At 38.2% G+C, this 20,855-nt stretch overlaps 1 protein-coding gene across 1 annotated transcript in view; it reads left to right on the plus strand.

The window, feature by feature from the left end:
• Nucleotides 1-16,655, plus strand: part of LOC122559440 (zinc finger C3H1 domain-containing protein-like) — a 68,018-nt gene extending 51,363 nt beyond the window's left edge. The window contains exons 24-35 of the mRNA XM_043708889.1: nt 5,649-5,889; nt 5,983-6,088; nt 6,264-6,462; nt 6,976-7,070; nt 9,528-9,638; nt 9,875-9,979; nt 10,102-10,267; nt 13,735-13,835; nt 13,966-14,067; nt 14,796-14,838; nt 15,344-15,406; nt 15,665-16,655. Of these exons, the coding sequence (XP_043564824.1) occupies nt 5,649-5,889; nt 5,983-6,088; nt 6,264-6,462; nt 6,976-7,070; nt 9,528-9,638; nt 9,875-9,979; nt 10,102-10,267; nt 13,735-13,835; nt 13,966-14,067; nt 14,796-14,838; nt 15,344-15,406; nt 15,665-15,796 (1,464 nt within the window). The 3' untranslated portion in view covers nt 15,797-16,655. The remainder of the gene's footprint in view (nt 1-5,648; nt 5,890-5,982; nt 6,089-6,263; nt 6,463-6,975; nt 7,071-9,527; nt 9,639-9,874; nt 9,980-10,101; nt 10,268-13,734; nt 13,836-13,965; nt 14,068-14,795; nt 14,839-15,343; nt 15,407-15,664) is intronic.
• Nucleotides 16,656-20,855: the final 4,200 nt, after the last annotated feature.

Consider the following 20,855-nt stretch of genomic DNA (forward strand, 5'->3'; position numbering starts at 1 on the left):
AGGACCTTACCATTGTGTATAAATCCTGCTAAGATGTGCTTTTCCAAAATGCCGCACCTCATGTTTTATCTAAATTAAATTCCATCTGCCATTCTTAGGCCCATTGACCCATCTGATCAAGATCCTGTTGTACTCTGAGGTAACCTTCGCTGTCCACTTCACCTCCAATTTGTGTCATCAGCAAACTTATTAATCATATCTCCTATTTGACAAAACGCAGCGGACCCAGAACCAATCCTTGTAGCACACCACTGGTCACAGGCCTCCAGTTTGAAACACAATGCTGCACCACTACCCTCTATCTTCTACCTTCGAGCCAGTTCTGTATCCAAATAACTAACTCTTCCTTTATTCCATGTGATCTAATCTTGCTAACCAATCTACTGTGAGGAATCTTGAAGTCTGTACAGATTATGGCCACCGCTCTGCCCTCTTCATTACTACTTCAAAAAACTCAATCAAGTTTGTGAGGCACAACATGATTTCCCATGCACAAAGCCATGTTGTCTATTCTTAATCAGTCCTTGCCTTTCCAAATACATGTAAATTCTGTCCCTCAGGTTTCCCTCCAACAACTTATCCACTACCAATGTCAGGCTTACTGGTCTATAGTTCACTGGCTTTTCTTTAACCACATTTCTTAAATAGTGGCACCATGTGAGCCAACCTCCAGTCTTCTAGCACCTCACCTGTGGCTATCAATGATACAGGTATCTCAACATGGGGCCTAGCAATTGTTTTATAGCTTCCCACAGAGTTTGAGTGTAGACCTGATCAAACATTTATTCACTTTTATGCATTTTAAGACATCCATCACCTCTGTAATGTGGACGTTATCAAAATGTCGCTAATTATTTCCTGATGTTTATCTTCCATATCCTTCTCCACACTTCAGCACTGATGCAAAATACTTGTTTAGAACCTCTGCGGCTCCACACATGGGTAGCCTTTTTGATCTTTTAAGGGGCCCTATTGTCCTTTGTGTATTTATAAAATCCTTGGGATTCTCCTTTTAATCCTATTTGCCAAAGCTGTCTCATGTCCTTTTTTCTTTGCCTTCCTGATGTCCCTTGAGAATGCTCCTTCTGCCTTTATACTCTCCGATGAATTTACTTGGTCTCTGCTGTCTGTACCTGAGATGTGCTTCCTCCTTTTGCTTGACTAAAACCTCAATTTCTCTAGTCATTCAACATTCCCCACACCTACCAGCCTTGCCCGTCACCCTGTCAGGAACCTACTGTTTCTGGAGTCTAGCTGCCTTTTTTATTTTGAAGGTTCCCATTTTCCAGCTCTCCCTTTTACCTGCAAACATCTGCCCCCAGTCAACTTTTGAAAGGTCTTGGCTAATACCGTCAAATTTGGCCTTCCTCCAATTTAGAACTTTAGCCTTCAGATCTGATCTGTCCTTTTCCATATTTTAAAACTCAGTTATAGTCACTGGCCCCACAGTGCTCTCCCACTGACACCTCAGTCACTTGCTTAAAAATGTGTTGCTGGAAAAGCACAGCAGGTCAGGCAGCATCAAAGGAGCAGGAGAATCGACGTTTCGGGCATAAGCCCTTCTCAGTCACTTGCCCTGCTTTATTTCCTAAGAGTAGGTCAAGTTTTGCATCATCTCTAGTAGGTACATCCACATACTGAATCAAAGAATTTTCTTGTATATACTTAACCAGTTCTTCTCCATCCAAACCCTTAATGCAATGGCAGTCCTGATCGAGGTTTGGAAAGTTAACATCTCCTGTCATAACCAATTTATATTCTTATAACTGGTCTGTGGTACAATGCCAATAAGTTGATCATTCCTTTGTCAGTTCCACCCAAATAACTTCACTTGCATTGAAATAAATGCAGTTTAATTTATCAGTTCTACTTTGTTCTTTGTTCCTGCCTGTCCTGACTGTTTGATTTGCTCCTTTTCCCTACTGTACCAGTCTTGGACAGGTCTCTTTGCTCACTATCTCCCTGGGTCCCCCACCCCCACTTTACGAGTTTAAATCCTCCCAGCAGCTGTCGCAAATTTCACTTTCAGTATATTCGTCCCCATTGAATTCAGATGCAGTCTTTACCTTCTCACATCTGGTTTTGTTTATGTGCCGAATTCCATTTTCATACTATTTAGACTGATGTATTGAAATTGCCCCTTATTCTCCATTGGGTGGAAGGAGGCTGCTGTTCTGATCACTTTGCCATTCAGGATTTCAATCCTGCAGTAAAGCTAGCTACCTTTAAAGTGTGAGCTCTAGAATCTCTTGCTGTTTTCAAAATGAATGGGACCGATGCTGGCTTTCTGGGTTGAATCAATTGACTCATTTGTTTCAGTTAGAAATGTTCTATGAGCAGCAATATTCCCCAAACTTGTCTGAGTAGCCATCTGTCTGGCTCGTTAACAAATAAATTCTTCTTTTTCTCAAGCTGCAATGAGAAACTTAAATCTGTAAAGAGAACTTAAATCTGTGATTCATTTGCAAATCCTTTGTGGAAAATTGGCCAAAACTGCCTGTCTTGGTCCAAATGGTTCAGGTGGATGTTAGAGCTTTGGCACTATGTAAAGAGTTGGCAGTTGGCCTAATCTACCAAAATAGATTTATTAGCCATTTCAATTCTTTTTATGGAATGTTGCTACCTTTTTTTATAAAAAAAAAAATGCCATGTAGTTATGTAAATGATTCGCTATTGGTTTTAGTTTTAACTTTTGGGTTTATAATTGCATGTCCATCTGATTTGTCAGGCACTCTACCTTTTTTGTTAATAGGTTAGTATGAGAAATTTTTTAGATGACAACTTCACTTAAAGTTGCCCAGCTTACAAAGGGTTACGTGAAATATATGGTACAGTCATAAATCCTTTGGCCTAACCAGTCCACACTAGATTTACGCCATTTCAGCCTCCTCCCAATTTTTCTCAACCGACTCTATCATCGTAGCCATTTATTCCCATCTCCCTCAAATCTTTGGTTTCCTATAAAGTATCTATATTATTTGTTTCAGCCACTCCGTGGTATTGAGTTCCACATTCCTAGTCGCCTTGGGAAGTTCTGAATTTTTTTTTACTTATTTGAATTTCTTGGTGGCAATCTTATTTACATTGGTCACAAAAGGAGCCATGCTGTCTGAATTCATTCTTGAGTACTTTACTGATTTTAAGGACCTTCAATTACACTTTGCCTTTGCCTTTGACAAGAAAGAAGAAACCCACCTTTTTTTTCCTGATGTGTACACCCAATTATCATTCTAAAATTCTGTGCACCCTTGCAACTGCTTCTGTACCTTCCCTGTATTGTGGTCACCAGAACAGCTTGGATCCAGCACTGATCCGCGTGGAACACTATTTTCCACTTTGTCAATCTTTTACTCCCACTTTCTGATTTCTATCTTGAGGTCAGCTAGCAGTCTATTCTGCTGTTTGTTCCCATCTTACATTCTGTAACATAATTAATTAGCATATTATGGGGTACCTAATCAAAAGCATTTAGAAAATCCAGTTAAATAACATCTGTGTTACTGCTGTATATTCTATTACATGTTGTTAGATGATTCAAGATTTCCTTTTGAAGTCCATGATAACTAATCACTTGTTCCTCTCACTTCTACATGTACCCCCCGTATCAGTCTTTTAGCAGATTGCTCTTGATGGCTTTATAATTGACCCTGGTATTGATAGCTAATAAAGTTGAAGGCATGGCCCACAGGTCCTTTTTTGTAAATTGGTGTTCAGCTGATGAATTGTCCATTGTGTGTTGACTGGACCAGGATCGGGCAGGAGGTTCTGGAATTGCATATACCAGGGGTGCCCTAAGTGGGATCACAAGCTGAAATTTTGGACTTATGAACTCTGCAGAAATTGCTGTCGTCGTGCTCTGACTAAATAGTAAGAGATGTACAGCTGTCTTTTCACTCTGACAGGCCTCTGTGATTAGTTATAATCATTGTTGAGCTTCAAAATAGGGCCACAATGTTTGGAAAGTGCTGGCATAGACATTACAGCATTAAAGGTTGCATTTACTAATGCTGCAACACCAGGGGGAGCATTTCCAGCACATACCGCAGAGGCAGTGTCAGCTGTGGCAATAAGACTTTTGATCAAGCTCATTTCTGCACCACATTTTCAACTCGACTGGCATCTAAATTTAAATTTTGATGTTAACCAAATTCAGGTACTTACAAATAAAGTGAAACAGAATACTATTAGTATTGACTGTTTCTCCAAAATATTATGTTCATTTGCCAGTTATTATTATTAAAATTCTCATGTTGGATACATTTGAAGTACTTTTTAAATTAGACTTCTACATAAGCTATCAGAAAACCGAACAGTGTTAAAATGTTTCATCTCCTTGCCTTATTTATTTTCTTCAAATATATGTACTCTTCAGTAGCTAGGCTCTCCCAGAAAACTAAACTTGTAATAATTATTGTACCTAATAAAAATATTACAAGTACATTTCCCAACGCAAGGCTGGAAACATTAACTTTAGGATTGAATCTTTAATTGTTAATTGAACTACCTGGGTTGTGTAGGAATTGGGATTTTCTGTTACTGTTCCTGCTGATGACCAGCATAGCGTTAGGATTGGTCATGCATACACTGGTGGCTACATTATGAGCCCTTCATTAGAGATCAGTTGTTTGCTCCAAGTAGTTTGCTTTGATTATTTACTTTGCCTAATTTTAAGCATCTCTATCAAATCATCATATACTCAGGTTTTGAAGACAAGCAGTCTTCATAATTATATTTCCTAATGGACATATACTTTGCATCTGTTTTACCCTCTCTTGCCACAATACATTAATGTGGAGCCCAAAACTCTGCACGCTACTCAAACAGCATGACAAATAAATTTATCATTACATTTTAACACTTGTTTCTTGTATCGCCTACTTACCACAAAACTCAGCATTTCATTAGCTGTTTCTAATGTTCCTATCCAATTGAGCTATTGCTTGAAATACATTCTGGGTGTAAACTGCTCCCACCCATTTTGTATAACCTATCTTTCTGTATGAAGTACATTTTTGATCAAAATTTAGTTACTGACACTGAATTTCTAAAACTTTTCTCCCATTCCACTGTGTTCAGTTATCCCTTGCAGTGTCATTTTATGCACAGTTATTTCTGTAACTTTGAAACCCGTTGTCTAGCTTGATATCCAAATGGTTCAAACTTATTCCCATTCGTCCCCAAATGATTTTTTTTAAAGTGACATTTGAAGATGCAATCTTTCACATGTTTTATAAAATAAATAAGGTCACTTAGGTTGGCTTCAGCTTTGTAAATTTCCAACATAAACTGCAACTATTAATAAAGCATAATATTCAGTCTGAGTAAGGGCATTCCAATTTACCACTTTGCATTTTTGTGGTAAAAATAAAACTTCCATGTTTGCAAATTTTCTGGACTTTGAGAGTTGTGCTGAGAGGACATCTGCTCCACTTTGTTAATTTTGAGTTTTCTGATACTTAAAATTTCATGGAATGTGGGCGTCACTGGCTCGATCAGCATTTATTGTGTATCCCTAATACCACAGAAAGCAGTTGAATTAACCGAATTGCTGTGGGTCTGGAATTACCTCTAGGCCAGACCAGGTAAGGATGCAACTTGAAGTATGAATTTGCAAATTGTATTCATATTTTTGATCATATGTTTTACAGAATGCCCTGAAGAGTTCAGATGGTAACAAAAGTGTGGCAGGATATTTAAATACAAATGACTGCTGCTTGGCTTGGTTAGCCTATATTCACCTCATTGAATTCAACACTCTCCCTTGCCGGTTCTTCGATCCAGCTGTAGCCATTCCTTCTAAGCTTGTAATGAAGGAGCCATTTCTCATCCCATGGCAAACATCAAATGATATAAAAACACATCCTGACACATTACTTGCATTGTTTGAAGGTGAAGTTAATGAGCTTTGAATCTTTTGAGCTTGTTAATTTACAAGTCAAAATTTCAATGAATTAATGATTTCTTTCTAACCAATTTGCTTAGATGCTGTCCATGCATGTTCTGAGGACTGTGCTTCAACAGAGGAGAGAATTGCAGCCTGTCTCTCAATTTACAGAAATATGATTTTAGTACTGAAGCTAATGGGAAGGTATGATTACTTAAACTCTCAAGCAACATTGAAGCATAGATGGAGCATTTTATTTGTATTCGTCAGCGACGTTAGTGTTTAATGTCAACATCTTTGAAGCTATTCTATTTGATTGCAGATTGTTAAACAGTTACTTGATGCGTGTTAATTTCAGTGTCTTTGTCATATTTTTCAGATGGGAAACTGCTGTAAAACTTTGCAAGACATTGCTACAGTCCTGCCCAGCTGCTTACCAACTTACTGAAGCTCTAGCTGTCCTCTATTTAGAGAATAAACAAATCGAAGATGCTGCAAATGCATGGCTCTCTGCATTTAGAAGGAACCCCCATAATGCTCAATTATTGTATTATGCATTCAAGTTCTTTATTTCAGTGGTATGTATTTGTTTTTCAATATTCCCTTCCTCAAACTGAATCTATTCCAAGATTGACAGATTCCATATATTGCACCAGACAGTTCAGAGTTTTGTTTGTTGGGAGCTGAAATATTTTCCGTATATATTTGCTGGTCACCTTGAAAGTAGAAGCAAAATCTTTTTCCCATTCCCCACTTACTTCCTCTTTTTCAGTGATTTGCTGAACAAATTGTGTTCAGGATTATAAGAAATACCAACTGGACTAGGCCAGTAAACCCATTAGACTGCTGCACCATTTTGTATAATCCTAGTTGGGATTGTAATCTTGTTAATCTGGAACTAGTTTCATTAGGCTGGTGACATTATTTAAAGTGTGTTAAATGGCCTTCTGTGGTAAAGTGAAATTTAAGATAAATACTCAAATTGTGTCCTTGGATGTATTTTCTGTTGAATTATAAGTTGTTGTAAATGAAGTATGAAAGACTATGTTACATAAAAAGCAAATTGTCATTTCATCATTCCTTTTTTATAGAAAAAGAGAGACATGATTCCTGCTCTGTTTCAAGAATTTATTGACTCCTTCTTTGAGGGGGAAGCCCCCAAGTGCCACCCTGCAAATACTTTACGGTAAGGCTTGATCCCTGTGCCCATAAAGGCCTCTGTTTTAAAAACAGACTTGCTAAGTTGCTATTTAATGAAGTCCTTCTCTTGAATTTAAATCCTTAATTGTACTTAAGGTACTTAAATTGTATACCAGATTTTTAGCAATTGTGGAACTGTTTTTCTCCTAAGTGTGAGCCTTGCTTGCAGAAATCTATTTCCTTTCACACCGCACATGGAGAGAACCTAGTGTAATAATAATGTAATTGAACTCAATCCAATGGTCCAGGCTAATTATCTAGTCACAAGTTGGCTCCCACCATGGCAGCTAGTGGAATTTAAACTCAGTTTGGAACTCTGAAAGTGAAAGCTAGTCTTAGTGATGGTGACCATGAAAGTATCATAAGCTGTTGTAAGAGCTGATCTAATTCATGTCCTGTAGGATAGGACCTGTCATCTTTACCTCGTCTGACCTCTGCAATTTCAGACTCAAAGTTGACTTTTATCTGCAGTCTGAAATGGTCTGGCAAGCTATTCCATTCAAGGAAAATTAGAGATCAGTAATAATGCTGGGCTTGCCATAAAAGAATAAAGAGAAATGTTTCATTTGCAGTTTTGAAAATCATAATTATTACGCAAATTCAATTTAGAGGAACCTCAATTATCCAGCATTTGATTAACTGAATTTAGGATTATCTGAACAAGATCACAACGTTCCTGCTGCTTGGCTAACTGTTACCCGGCACTCGATTATCAAGCATTCAATTAACCGAACGCAATACTCCCTGCCTTTGCCCTGTGGATAATTGAGGTTCCTTTTGTAATTTGCTGTAGAAAGCCAGCATGTTGTTGATACCACCCATGTTTATTGATTCCCGCTAATGTTTCCTCTATAAATCATGAAAACGGGATATCAGAGCTGCATTGTACAGACATTGAAGTAAAGCATAATCTGTAAAATGAATTCATCCATTTATTTACATAAAATTTGTCATGTTATTCAAAGTGATAGAACTATGCAAACACTGCTTTGACGTTTTCATGTGATATGATCTTCCTGTATTATGCCTCAGTATAAATGCATGCATTGCTCTTTTATCTCTTGGTGGCATATTATTCTGGCTGGTACAATAGAAGTTATTTGCCAAGGCGAGGATTTTTCATGTTTACTGTTTTGGAAAATTGAATTTTCTACCCCATAAAATCTTTGGTATCAAATGACAGTTGAGCAAAGCATTTTTCAAATTGCTAAGAACCTGTATTATTTCTTCAGTTCTGCAAAATGTGAGCTAAAATCTTTCCGTAATCTAGTTGGGGCTGTTTATATTGGCCTTCTCCAGTGCTGTTTCAATTACTGAACTATACATTTTGCTTGATTTTTGGACCTTTGGAATTTGGCGGTCTTGATCCATTTTGATCTCTGTACTAAAACAGGAACGTTTATACTGGTGTCCTACTTGAGCCATTTTTGTGTAAAATTTGGTTATGTATGCCTTTTTGTATTCTAGAAAATATTCCAGTAAGTGAAATTGTTTTCTTGGTGTCAGAATATTACTTACAGATCCGAGGAAATATGCTGTCAGTTATCCTTGCTAATGTATATTTATTTTATCCAGATTTGCCACACCCCTCATTGAATGGTCTTTGTTCTTGAAATGTAGCTTCAGTTCCATTGTTTTCCTGCTTTTTGTTTTGTAGTTTCAAGTTCTGCTTTTGTATCTAATTGCTGTGTACACTTTTTAAGATGAAGGTTTCAAACTGTGGATCCTAAAGGGTTGTCTCTTTTCTTGCATATATTGCGTGAATGTCTTTCTCTTCAGATTTGTTTTTGTTTTCCTTTATCACTGGAAATGTCAGAAGTCAGGACAAATTCATATTCGAAAATGGGTCAACATTTGTGACCTAGATTCTTCATCCAAACTGTGTCCATGCCTTTATTGGTTTTATTTGGAATAAATCTGTGAAGATGTGGAATATTTGATATAAGTTAAAAATTATTTTTATGTTGCACAATTTTGAAGAAATTAGATGTGTAGTTAGAAAATGTGAATATCTGAAATTGAACATGTTAGAGCCTGAAAATGCTTCCTGAAAGTTGCATTTTCTTGACATTCTGACCGTATGCCATTTAAGCAATGATGGATTTTATTGGATTCACCTTTTATGACATTCAGAAACAGAATTTTGTTTTCCCAAAAAAAATACCTTGAGTCTTGGTTCAGGACCTGGAGTGCTTGGGGTAATGCAAGTCACTAGATTTTAATCTATAGTGAATTTTAATGTTTGAGATTCTGCTGCTGGTCATTTTTAAAACCAAAAATAACAAAAATTGTTGACGGGAAGACTTTCTGGGATCATGCAACAGTCAAGTAAATTATTTGGTTAAGCCTTTCTGCTATTCTTGGATTCTAGTTGTTGCACTTTTGTGTTTTTGAAAGAGGTGGTTTTAAAATGTGTTTGAAAGATTTTTGTTCTTTTTATCAGTCAGTTCCTGAACTATCCCAAGCTTTATGACTTCAGAGCACCTTCATGCAAAGAACTGTTGAATGGGGAACTGCTGAACGCCCAGATCCCCTATCTGTGGTTGATTTTCTGGTAAGAAATCCTGCAGATGAATTTAATCCTGAGCAAAATACTCAACTTCAATTAAGTCTTTATCTGTTAGAGAATAAGGCTTTGAAAATTTCATTTATTAATGCTGATAAATGTATGTGGTTTTGAACTTCAGGGAAAGAAAATAACTGCGTGACTATGAAATGACCAGTCCTATCTGTCATAGCCAGCCTTAATTTTCCTTTTTCTTTTCATGTTCTACTTTCAAATATATGCAGCTTGTGGCAATCCATCAATGCAAGCTCAAGAGAAGCTGTGGACACCTTTGAAGCAGCTCTTGGTACAGTTATGCAAAATGATATCATGCAACAAATCTGGATGGAGTAAGTACAACATGCAAAAAAAACCAAAAATAATCCTAATCTAATTAGACTATCTCTGGAAATAATATCTCTAACAACTGTCATTTCCAACATAGTAACAATGATGGATGTTTTTTCTGCAGTTATCTTGTTTTTACCAGTAGCCAGCTTGTTGGTTCTAAGAACAAGAACAGAGACTTTAAACTGTTTACAGAGTTGGTGCATAGGTGTTTGGTCACAGCCCCCACAAGAATGCTTATACCATTCAGTTCTGCCAATTTTTGGAGCAACTTCGAGTTTCATAATCAGGTAATAAATTTCTTCCTTTATTTCCAGTTTTCAGTAACTATAATTACATAAACATGTGCTCCTTTCAGTCAAGGGAAGACTTTTATTTTGAGTAATTTTTTTTCCTATTGAGACAGTTGGCAGAGTCATGATTTGATGCTCTATTTGTTTAAAAGTAGCTGATTTTAGCCAGAGTGCTGGTAGAGGAGCTTCAAATGGGCTTGGCACCCCTAGTTTAGATTTGGAGAGCATCTGCATTTGTTATTTCATGTCCATCTAACCCTGCTCAATGCTTGATTGTGTTTTGAGGCAGGTTCAAACTCAGATGAGATTTCTGGAATTGCTTGTGTGCTCTCAGTATTCATGGTCTGGATATGCCTGAGAAATGATTACTTGGCTATGCCACAAGTGATGAAGGTATTCGCATGAATCAGGAAAGAGAGGCTCTTGTAGTATACTGGTAGTCCAAAGCTGTGCACATCAGGGAAATTGATAAATGGCTCCATAGTGTCACAGGTCAGGTGGGTTATCTATGGTAAATGTGGCATTATGGTGATAGGGTTAAGGTGCTGGGTCTGCTTGGAATGCAGTTTGGAGGGTCAGTGCTGACTTAGTGGGCCAAATTACTACTTTCTGCAATGTAGGGCCTCTAGGATAGGGGAGTGGTTACTGTTCGGAGAGTTGGTGTGGACTTGTTGGGCCTGATGGCCTGTTTTCACACTGTAGGGATTCTATTATTCTTCTGTGATTCTATAAAGGTTGACACAGCTGAAAGTCAGTACAACCTCTACTTCATTAAAAGGTGAGAAATAAGAAAGAAAGAAGAAACGGGGAAAAATTGATCCTGATTCTTTCAGATTGATGGGGCTAGTTAAGAATCCACATCTTTGCAGTATACACGGTCATGTATATGGTTGGGGCTGTTGCCCCTTTGACAGGTCAGGTGATCTGGAGTGGGAACCAGGGGAGGCAGTCTAAAACCAACTGTGGAGCTGAGGGGACGCATATATTCCCTTTACAAATTTACCTTGTGTTCTGTTTATAGTTTTAGTGAACCACAAGCATTTACCTGTTCTCTTTTCTCAGTGTTTGGGAGGTGTTTGCCACTCATTGCAACCCTTTTGGCAATGATGTCAGTACGCTTGTGCTCATGGAAATCACTTGCAAGCATTTATTCTCCATATTATTGCTCTTACTGACTGAATAGGTCATGCATAGAGGGCTTTTCATACTGTGCCCAAATGTGAGTTTTGCTTGAAATTGACTGGTATGGTACTCGCAGTGCAGCAATGTAGTAAAAATGCTTTTAGAGGAAGAGAGGGAAATCTCCTGTGATGCCTTGGGAAGAACGTTAGCCTATAATCACTGCTGACGTCTGCTTCTCCTTGGCTAAGTATGAGAGACTATTCTTGCAGAAACTGTGGTTTTCTGAATACTTGGCATGTAGCTTTCACTAAACAATATTTACAACTTGGACTAATCGCAGGCATGTGTCATTTCATTCCTAGTGGAACGCTTATTGTGATCCCCTCTCAATGCTTGTTGAACGTAAGTTTTAATTGATGCAATTAGCAGTTCAGTGCTCAACTTAATTTCCAAAATGTACAGCTTTCAAGTATCAATAATACAAAATAAGAACAACAATAGGTTAGTCAGCTGTTGAAGCCTATTCTGTCATTGAGTATTGTGGCTGAACATCGAACCCAGCACCCTGCCCCTGCTTACTTCCAATACACACCTCCACATCGCTCACACGCGCGCACACACGCACGCACGCACGCACGCACGCACGCGCGCACGCACGCACGCACGCACGCGCGCGCGCACACACACACACCCCTTTAGCCCCAAGAGCTATATCTAACTACTTCTTGAAAACATTCAATGTGTAGGCTTCAGCTGCTTTCTATGGTAGAGAATTACGCTTGCCCCATGACGTTAGACTGTGACATCTCGTACTGGATTTGCCAGTCATCAAGAACATCCTTCCTGCATTTATCCAGTCTGATCTGATTAGAATTTTATAGACTTGAGATGTCCCCTCTCATGCTTGTAAACTTTAGTGAACGTCATCCCAGAAGTCAGTCTGGATCAGGAATCCACCAAAACAATCCTTTGTTGCACTCTCTCCATAGCCAGAATATAGATGAGATCAAAACTGCATAGAATACTGTAGTGATCTTACCAGAGCCCTGTACAATTGCAGCTTAACATTCCTGCTCATCCTGTAATACTCTTGCTATGAAGACCAATGTACCGTTTGCTGTCTTCAATGTCTGCTGCACCTGCATGCATGCTTACTTTCAGCAGCTATTGTAAGTTTTATCTCTAATTCTCTCCCTTTGCCAGTCTATCACCATTGAGATGATAATTTGCCTTCCTGTTTTCAGTATACAAGTGCATAATCTGTGTTGCATAGATTCAGTTAAGGTTTGCTTCCCAATTACTGTTTTTCCTCTTCTGACAGTCTTTCCTGAACTGTGCAGAATCTGATCTAGGAAGTCTAAATTAGAATAAAGTTAAAAATCACACAATATCAGGTTATAGTCCAACAGGTTTAATTGGAAGCACACTAGCTTTCTGAGCGACGCTCTTTCATCAGGTGATGAAGGTGATCAGGAATCACCTGATGAAGGAGCGTCGCTCCGAAAGCTAGTGTGCTTCCAATTAAACCTGTTGGACTATAACCTGGTGTTGTGTGATTTTTAACTTTGTACACCCCAGTCCAACACCGGCATCTCTGAATCATAAGTTAGAATAGTCAGTGCTGTGACGAATAATGCACCAAGTGAGATAGAGGCAAAAAGAAAAGGGTAATTCAGAGGAAACATTATAAATTATGAATTTTTGAAAACACTGAATAATAGAAATGATATGGTGTCACGCATGCTTAAACTCTTCTGCACCAGGATAATGTTTACTGGTAATTAGACTTATTTTTTAAAATGCACTTTGGTTTGAACAAATTGTAATCTTTTCACACAAGTTTGAGTTGCTATTGAGCAACTACAATTTAATGCCATTGCATGTGTTTGAATGCTGAAACTCTTGAGTTGTATACTAATAGAATGGAAATAATGGAGCACCCGAGGAACTCTGAAAGTATAGTCTGTTTTTCCTGTTTAATTTCTTGTGGCTGGTTAATGTTTCTGTTGTATTTACTGTAATAACAGGGTGCCTCATTTTTAACAAATTCTGGCCATTAAAGCCTGAACATTTTACTGACAATAATACGTGTGACATGAATATCCTATGTACTTCATTCTCTCTCTCACTCATGTTCCTTAGGGTAAAATAAACAAAATGGTGGGAAGCTTCTACCTGTTATAAAGTTTAATGTGAAATTTCGAAACATTTTCATTTGGCGTTAATACTGAAGGCTCTCTACTGATCACCATTTATTTACAGTGGTGCTTGTTTAACTGGTTTACATGATTCCTGTTGAAGAATTATTTAACTTAGATTAATTGAATGTAACTCTCTTTCAGGTGATTTCCTTTTATCTAAGTTGCCTTCCCCAATCCCAACATTGCAAAGCTTTGGAAAGGTTCCCTTCCATTATGCCAACTAATGTTGGACTAGCACTAAGGTAAATGTGCAAAAAATATTAATTCCTGAGATGAAAATGTTGAATCTTTTGTTGTAGTTTTCTAAGAATTGCAAAGTGATTCATAATATATGTCTTTGTTTCAACTTATTTGTTTCATTTTCCCCTGCAGAATACTGGAACAGGAATGGAAGGAGGGTAATATCCAGCACCTCAAACTGCAATTGAATATGTTTACACATTCTCTGCCAATCTGTTTGCCAATTTGGAAAATGTAATAACATGTTTTTATTTTTCTATTACTAATTTATTAAAATTTAACTTTAAATAGTTAATCTGTTATTGATATTTGTTTTTTTCTGATTTTGAGTAAGTTGCTTGAGACTTTTGGTAAGATTTTACTCAGTTGTCAAGCAATCAAGAAATCTGAAGTTGGACTGTCAATCGAACAATTAGTAAACTTTTGTTTAATGCCAGACTTAGTAAGTAAGCAATGGAACAATTGTTCATTTTTGCTCCTTATGAAAATTAATATTCCTAAGGCTGTCTCCCTTATTTGTAGCTTTTAAATTAAACCTCTGAAGAAAGTTCTTTAGATCCTTAGATTAGATCATTTACAGTGTGGAAACAGGCCCTTCGGCCCAACAAGTCCACACCGACCCGCCGAAGCGTATACCACCCAGACCCATACTCCTACATTTACCCCTTCACTTAACACTACGGACAATTTAGCATGGTCAATTCACCTAACCTGCACATTTTTGGATTGTGGGAGGAAACCGGAGCACCCGGAGGAAACCCACGCAGACACTGGGAGAGTGTGCAAACTCCACACACAGTCGCCTGAGGCGGGAATTGAATTCGGGTCTCTGGCGCTGTGCTAACCACTGTGCCACCGTGCCGCCCACTTTGTAAACCAATGTGTGGTGCTTTCTAGTGTTGTAAAGTCGAATCCAGAAGTTTCAATATTACTAAATGTGTTTTTGTTTTTCTTTGCATTAGAGCCATAGCTGTTGAAAGCATGTTGAAGGACCATCAAAATGAGGTAAGTGCATGTGTTTCACATTTTAATGTTCTTATGCACAATTTTTTAAAAAACTTCTTATATGTAACTTAAAAATCAAATTGTAATAATTTTACTTCTGTGCAGCAGACTACATTCCAGGCAATCCTGTCTTCCTGCTTCAAAAAATTAGTTTTGATTTTGCAAGTTTTGATTGACTGATTAGTAATGCAGCTCACTGTTGCTCTTTGCTATAAGAACACATGTAGATCATGATGCCAGTTGTCTATTCCAGCATTCAGTATAATATCGAGCCATATGGACTTCACAGCAACTTTCCAACCCACTTTCTACTTCCTTTGCTGTATGTACATAATGCTGTGTATATATTGAGTATTTTCCCTTCTTTTAAATGGTAGCTTTGCTCACAGATTTACTTTGAGTCTTTTTTCATGTAATAATTGTGGCTTTTGTAGCAGTTCTGTACTATTGTTTCCCATGAGTATCTCCACACAAGTGCTCCCACTTGCCATTTGCTATTTTTCAGGTTCGGCAGCTTTACCAGCGAGCACTTAAGAAGTTACCCCTTTGTGCAACGCTCTGGAAAGATGTAAAGTTTCCCATTATATTTTTCTTTGATTTTTATTTTCTATATTTAGATTTTGTACAGATATGATTTTAGGTATTTGAGCTCTGATCTAGTTTACAATTGGGAGTGGGCAGTAAATGCTGGCCTAGCCAGTGCTGACATTCCATGAATGAATTTAAAAAAAAAAATACATTGTTATAAACGCAACCATTTCCAGTGACAAGGTAATTTTTAATTGGTGGCTAGGTCTTACTTAAGTGCTTCCCCTATCTCTTTCAGCAACTCTTGTTTGAAGCTTCAGAAGGAGGTAAAACTGATAATCTCAGAAAACTAGTTACCAGGTGTCAGGAGATTGGCGTCAGCTTAGATGAGCTCTTAAATTTAAGCCCTTCCCAGAACAGAGGGCAATGATTACAGAGCGTAAAAATGTTTCCCGATCCCCCTACGTAAAAGAGGTGGCTCGTCAAGACTTGGCTGGTCTGTAGCTGCTATCTGCAAATGCAGATAATAATCAGTGGAGATGCACATGTCCTCCTCAACGGCTTTCTTCTCTACGTGGTCAAAAATCTTGGAGTTTACGAACCAGTGACCCAAAACAAGATCAATGAACTCCTACTTGGCCTCTGGGCCCTGTCAGATTGTCGTAACATCACGTCCGTAAGTATGGTACCTCAGAATGATGAATTATTTTTTAAATGTCGTGTGTCTTTAGTCTTTATACGAACTGCTGCATGTAAAGTTGGCTAATTTTAGTGCAGTTCTATGCACATGAATAAGGCAGTTTCAATTTTTTTGTTTTCTTTTCTCCCCCTCCCTTGTTAAACTTCTGTTTGAGATTTTTTATTACAGGTTCAAAAGCAGCAGGTTTCACAGAAAAAAGTGTTATTGCCTTGGTAGAAAGTCCAAAGTGACTGCTTTGCCAGGTGAAGATTCCAGGAGGGGTTGCATAACACCCTTTCTCATATTCAGTGTGGTGGACTTGCTGCTGCAGAGACTCTTTGTTTTATGTATTAACATACTTGAAGACAAAATCTACTGCAGTGGAAAAGTTGGAACACTAAAATTTATGCATGCCAGTGCATCAGTTCTGAGGCTGGTCAAAATTTATGTGCAATCTTGTTTTGTGAGAATTTATTTATTTTATGGTTTGAGGAAAACTTGAAGAGTGACAAGTATTTGACAAATAAACTTTTGTACTAAATACTTTGTAAGTATTCTTATACAATGTGTTTATATTTGATTATTTTCAATACATGCTTTATCAAGAAAAGGAGTCTGTCTTTTCTTTTATATCCTCATTACATAGTGTGGGCAAAGTAACCTGTTGGTTGTGCACACATTTGAGTTTAGCAATAAGTAGTGGAGAAATGATACATTGATCAATTAATTCTTAGATAAGCTGGGTATCGATGATACTACAAACTGATTAAAATGTTGGTTTTTCACGCAGAAAAAGCACTGAAAGCACTTCCACAGCAAATAAATTATGTAATATAGACAAAACCAATTTTTATCCTGCTTTGTCCTGATGACAATGACATAAGCTAACAGTTAAACTGTAAGATTGAGGTATAAACCTCACTCAGGTCATCAGGACCAGTGTTTTTCCAATGAAAGCAAAGACTTGGATTTACATTTCATCTTTCACAATATCATGTCATCAAAGCAAACAGCAACTTTGAAGTATGACCACTGAACAAACCATAGCAGCAAAATTACAAATCTCTCAAATAAAATTTGTAAAAGACCAGAATTAGTTTTAGCTAAATATTGCCTAGAACACCAAAGATAACTCACTTGGTTTTTGCCATAGAACTGAGATCTTTTAAGTTCACCTGAGGTGAAGACAGTCTCTTGGTTTAATGGTTGTCTCAAAGAAAACAACTCTGCCAGTGCAGTACAGTTCTTGAGCATCAGGCTAAATTTTGTCCTATTCTGGAATGCAACCTGAAAGTGCAACCACCTTAAATAGTGAAAGAGATTAGTAAAATGGGGATGTTTTATGTGCATATGATGGGCTCACACTTCAAAATTTTCCAAAAAGGACAAGTAATGAACTCCCTCAACATTGGTGTGTCATCGTGAATCGTATGCTCAGTGCTTTGAACTTACGATCTTCTGACTGTCAAGAATGTTACCACTGAACTAAGATACCCCTCCCCAAATTGGTCTCAATTGGTTTACCAGTTTAATGTATTATTCTTCAACCTGATTCAACGGCCAGGATTTTCAATTATGGTGCATTGCAGAGTTCATAATAACAATAAAGTAGTAACAACTTTGAGTTAACCATATCTATTAAATCACACAGTTTCAATGTATTACTGTTTTACTTGCCAAGTAGGGTTCGAAGTCTCGTGTTTGCCTCAGATTTGGAATATAAGACCATATGATATGGAGCAGAAGTCAGTCATTCAGCTTATCAAGTGTGCTCCACCATTCATTGAGATAATGTGTGCAGCTTGCACATTCTCCCCATGTCTGCGTGGGTTTCCTCTGGGTGCTCCGGTTTCCTCCCAAATTCCAAAGATGTGCAGTTCAGGTGAATTGGCCATGCCAAATTGCCCATAATGTTAGGTATATTAATCAGAGGGAAATGGGACTGGGTGGGTTACTCTTCGGAGGGTTGGTGTGGACTTGTTGGGCCGAAGAGCCTGCTTCCACGCTGTAGGGAATCTAATCTAATCATAATGGCTAATCTGATATCTTCAACTCCACTTTCTTGCTTTAATCTCATAACCCTTGATTCCCTTAATTATTAAAAATTTGCCTTAGCCTTGCGTATAATTAGTCATTCAGCCTTGACTGCCCTCTGTAGTAAAGGTTTCCACAGATTCATCACCCTCAAAAGAAAATTCCTTATTTGTCATTACATTTTTTTTAAAATGGCACGGGAGTATACCATTTGGCACTTCAAGTTTCCTGTACCTTCTACCTGTCTTCACCTATTCCCACTTCGCCACCCTGACCCTGCCACCCCCTTTATCTGCAGCTGTCCCTACACCCACCCCACTCCCAAAGAAGGGTTGCACCCAAAATGTTGTCTTCAGTGTAATCGTGGCTGAACGTACCTTATTTCCTCCTGATCCATTTAGCTCTTTTTAAAAAAAAGTATTTAACGCTTTGAAAACATTCAATGTTTTGGCCTTATCTGTTTTCTTTGCAGTGAATTTTCCAAGCTCACCACTCTAGGTGAAGAAACTTCTCATCTTAGTAATAAATGGTGCATACCATATCCTTAACTGACCTCTGGCTTTGGTCTTCCTGATCATCAGGAACATCCTTGTTTACCATGTGTAGTCCTATTAGAATTTTATAGGTTTTGAGACTCCTCCCTCATTCATCCACATCAGTGATTATAATTGGTAACCGATCACATGTTAGTCTTGTCGTCCCAGGAAAGGATGACTCCTTACAGAGATTATGTCCACTGGTCCTAGATGCACCCACAAGGAGAAACAATATATATATATCCTGTTTTCTGATGTGGATGAGTTACAAAATGTCAACGCAGGCTGTACTTGGTAGTCATGGGTGTAGGTTTGCTCACGAAGCTGGAAGGTTCATTTTCAAATGTTTTGTCACCATCGTAGGTAACATCTTCAGTGAGCCTCTAGACGAAGCATTGCTGGTGTTTCCTGCTTTCTCTTTATATGTTTGAGTTTCCTTGCATTGGTGATGTCGTTACCTGTTCTTTTTCTCAGAGGGTGATAAATGGGATCCAAGTCAATATGTTTGTTGATAGAGTTCCAGTTGGAATGCCATGCTTCTAGGAATTCTTGTGCATGTCTCTCTTTGGCTTGTCCGAGGATGGATGTGTTGTCCCAGTCGACCCACTGAGAAAAGGAACAGGAAATTGCATCATAGAAAATGACGTCACCAACCCAAGGAAGGCCAAGCGCATAAATAGAAAGCAGGAAGTACCGGCATTGCCTCATCTGGAGGTTCACTGAAGATGTTACCTAATATGGTGACAAAACATCTGAAAATGAACCTTCCAGCTCATTGAGCAAACCTACATCCAGAACCTCAACTTGAACTCCGCATCTTGTCAAGACTTGTTGATACAGTCATGCTTGGTAGTTCATTGGTGAAAACTTATCTTTTTTTTTTAATATTACAGTGGTCGAGCACTTTTGTTAGGGAACTGGCAGTTGCTACTGTGTAGATTGAAGTTGTACTTCAGGATCATGCAAAAGTCCTGATGCAGCAAAAATTGCCCAGGAGATTGAGATGTTCAATAGGCAATTACCCCACTGCAAAGTCTCTGCAAAGTAATCAACTGAGTTAGAATTGGAGGCTTCTAACTGCCTTTGCTTTGTAGTTATCCATGCAAATCCATTAAACCTGCTGTAATTCAACTATTTAAAGTGACACTTCCTAACATGTTACTGACTGCCGCACCCATCCCTCTGATTTTTCCCAACAAAATACCCTGACAGCCATCTCTGAAGCTAGCACCCTCCAATTCCCTAGTGCCTCGACTCCCTTTATGCTCCTCCACCCTTACCGACCTAAGCCCTTAACTATTTGTCAAGCAACCATTTGTTCCCCAAGCACCTCACCTCTCAGCAGCTGTAAGAGTGGGTCGAGAACAAAAATGGCTGAATTGCTGGGTTAAATGCTGATCCATTTTGCTGCTAGCTGCACAATCCTGCAAGATGCTAGACTGTTTCAACTGAGAAATATTTGGGACTGGCAGTTTGGAGGGAAAAGTCCTCTAAAGGTAAACTTGCATTATTTTGACTGATTCGCATCAGAAACCCAAATGTACAGCTGGATTGCAGCCATATTCTTGGTTTCCAGCTATGGAATTAGTTGGAAGTTGTGACTTTAGTATATTCCTACAGTTTCTGTACCCATTTCTTCTGTAGCACTTGAATCTATTGTTTCATAAATACATGTATTTTATGAATCACTTGGCTGCTAATCTGGCATCATAGCTAATATTCTGGGGACGTAACTTTGAGACTGCCTGGAAGATGGTGAAATTTGAATTCAATAAAAATTTGGAATAAACAGTTTTGGCGTGGCAGTGACCATCTAATCATTGCTAGTTGTGATAAAAAGCTATCAGGCTTACTAATGTCCTTTCGGCAAGAATCTGATCTGGTCTGTGTCATACTTGAGCCACAACAACATGGGCTAACTCTTAACAGTAATAACAGGAGATGAGCAATAAATGCTGGACTAGCCAGTAACACCCACATCTCATGAATGAATGATAAAAACAAGTTATTAAGCAATCTATGCATTCGCTACTATTTAACTGGACCTAATGATGTGGTGTAACTTTAGTTCTAAAGTTATTTGTTATTTCAGTGCAGAAAGCAGTCCCTTGTCTCAACTAGATTGCTGGCTTTCCATAGAGCATTCCAATCAGTGCCCTGCTCTATGCCTGTACCCTTCCAATTTCTTTTGAATTGCATTAAATAATTGATCTTCATTTTCACCAATCTTGTTCCAGGTC

The sequence above is a fragment of the Chiloscyllium plagiosum genome, chromosome 19 (genome assembly GCF_004010195.1).
Source record: "Chiloscyllium plagiosum isolate BGI_BamShark_2017 chromosome 19, ASM401019v2, whole genome shotgun sequence".
Classification (NCBI taxonomy): Eukaryota; Metazoa; Chordata; class Chondrichthyes; order Orectolobiformes; family Hemiscylliidae; genus Chiloscyllium; species Chiloscyllium plagiosum.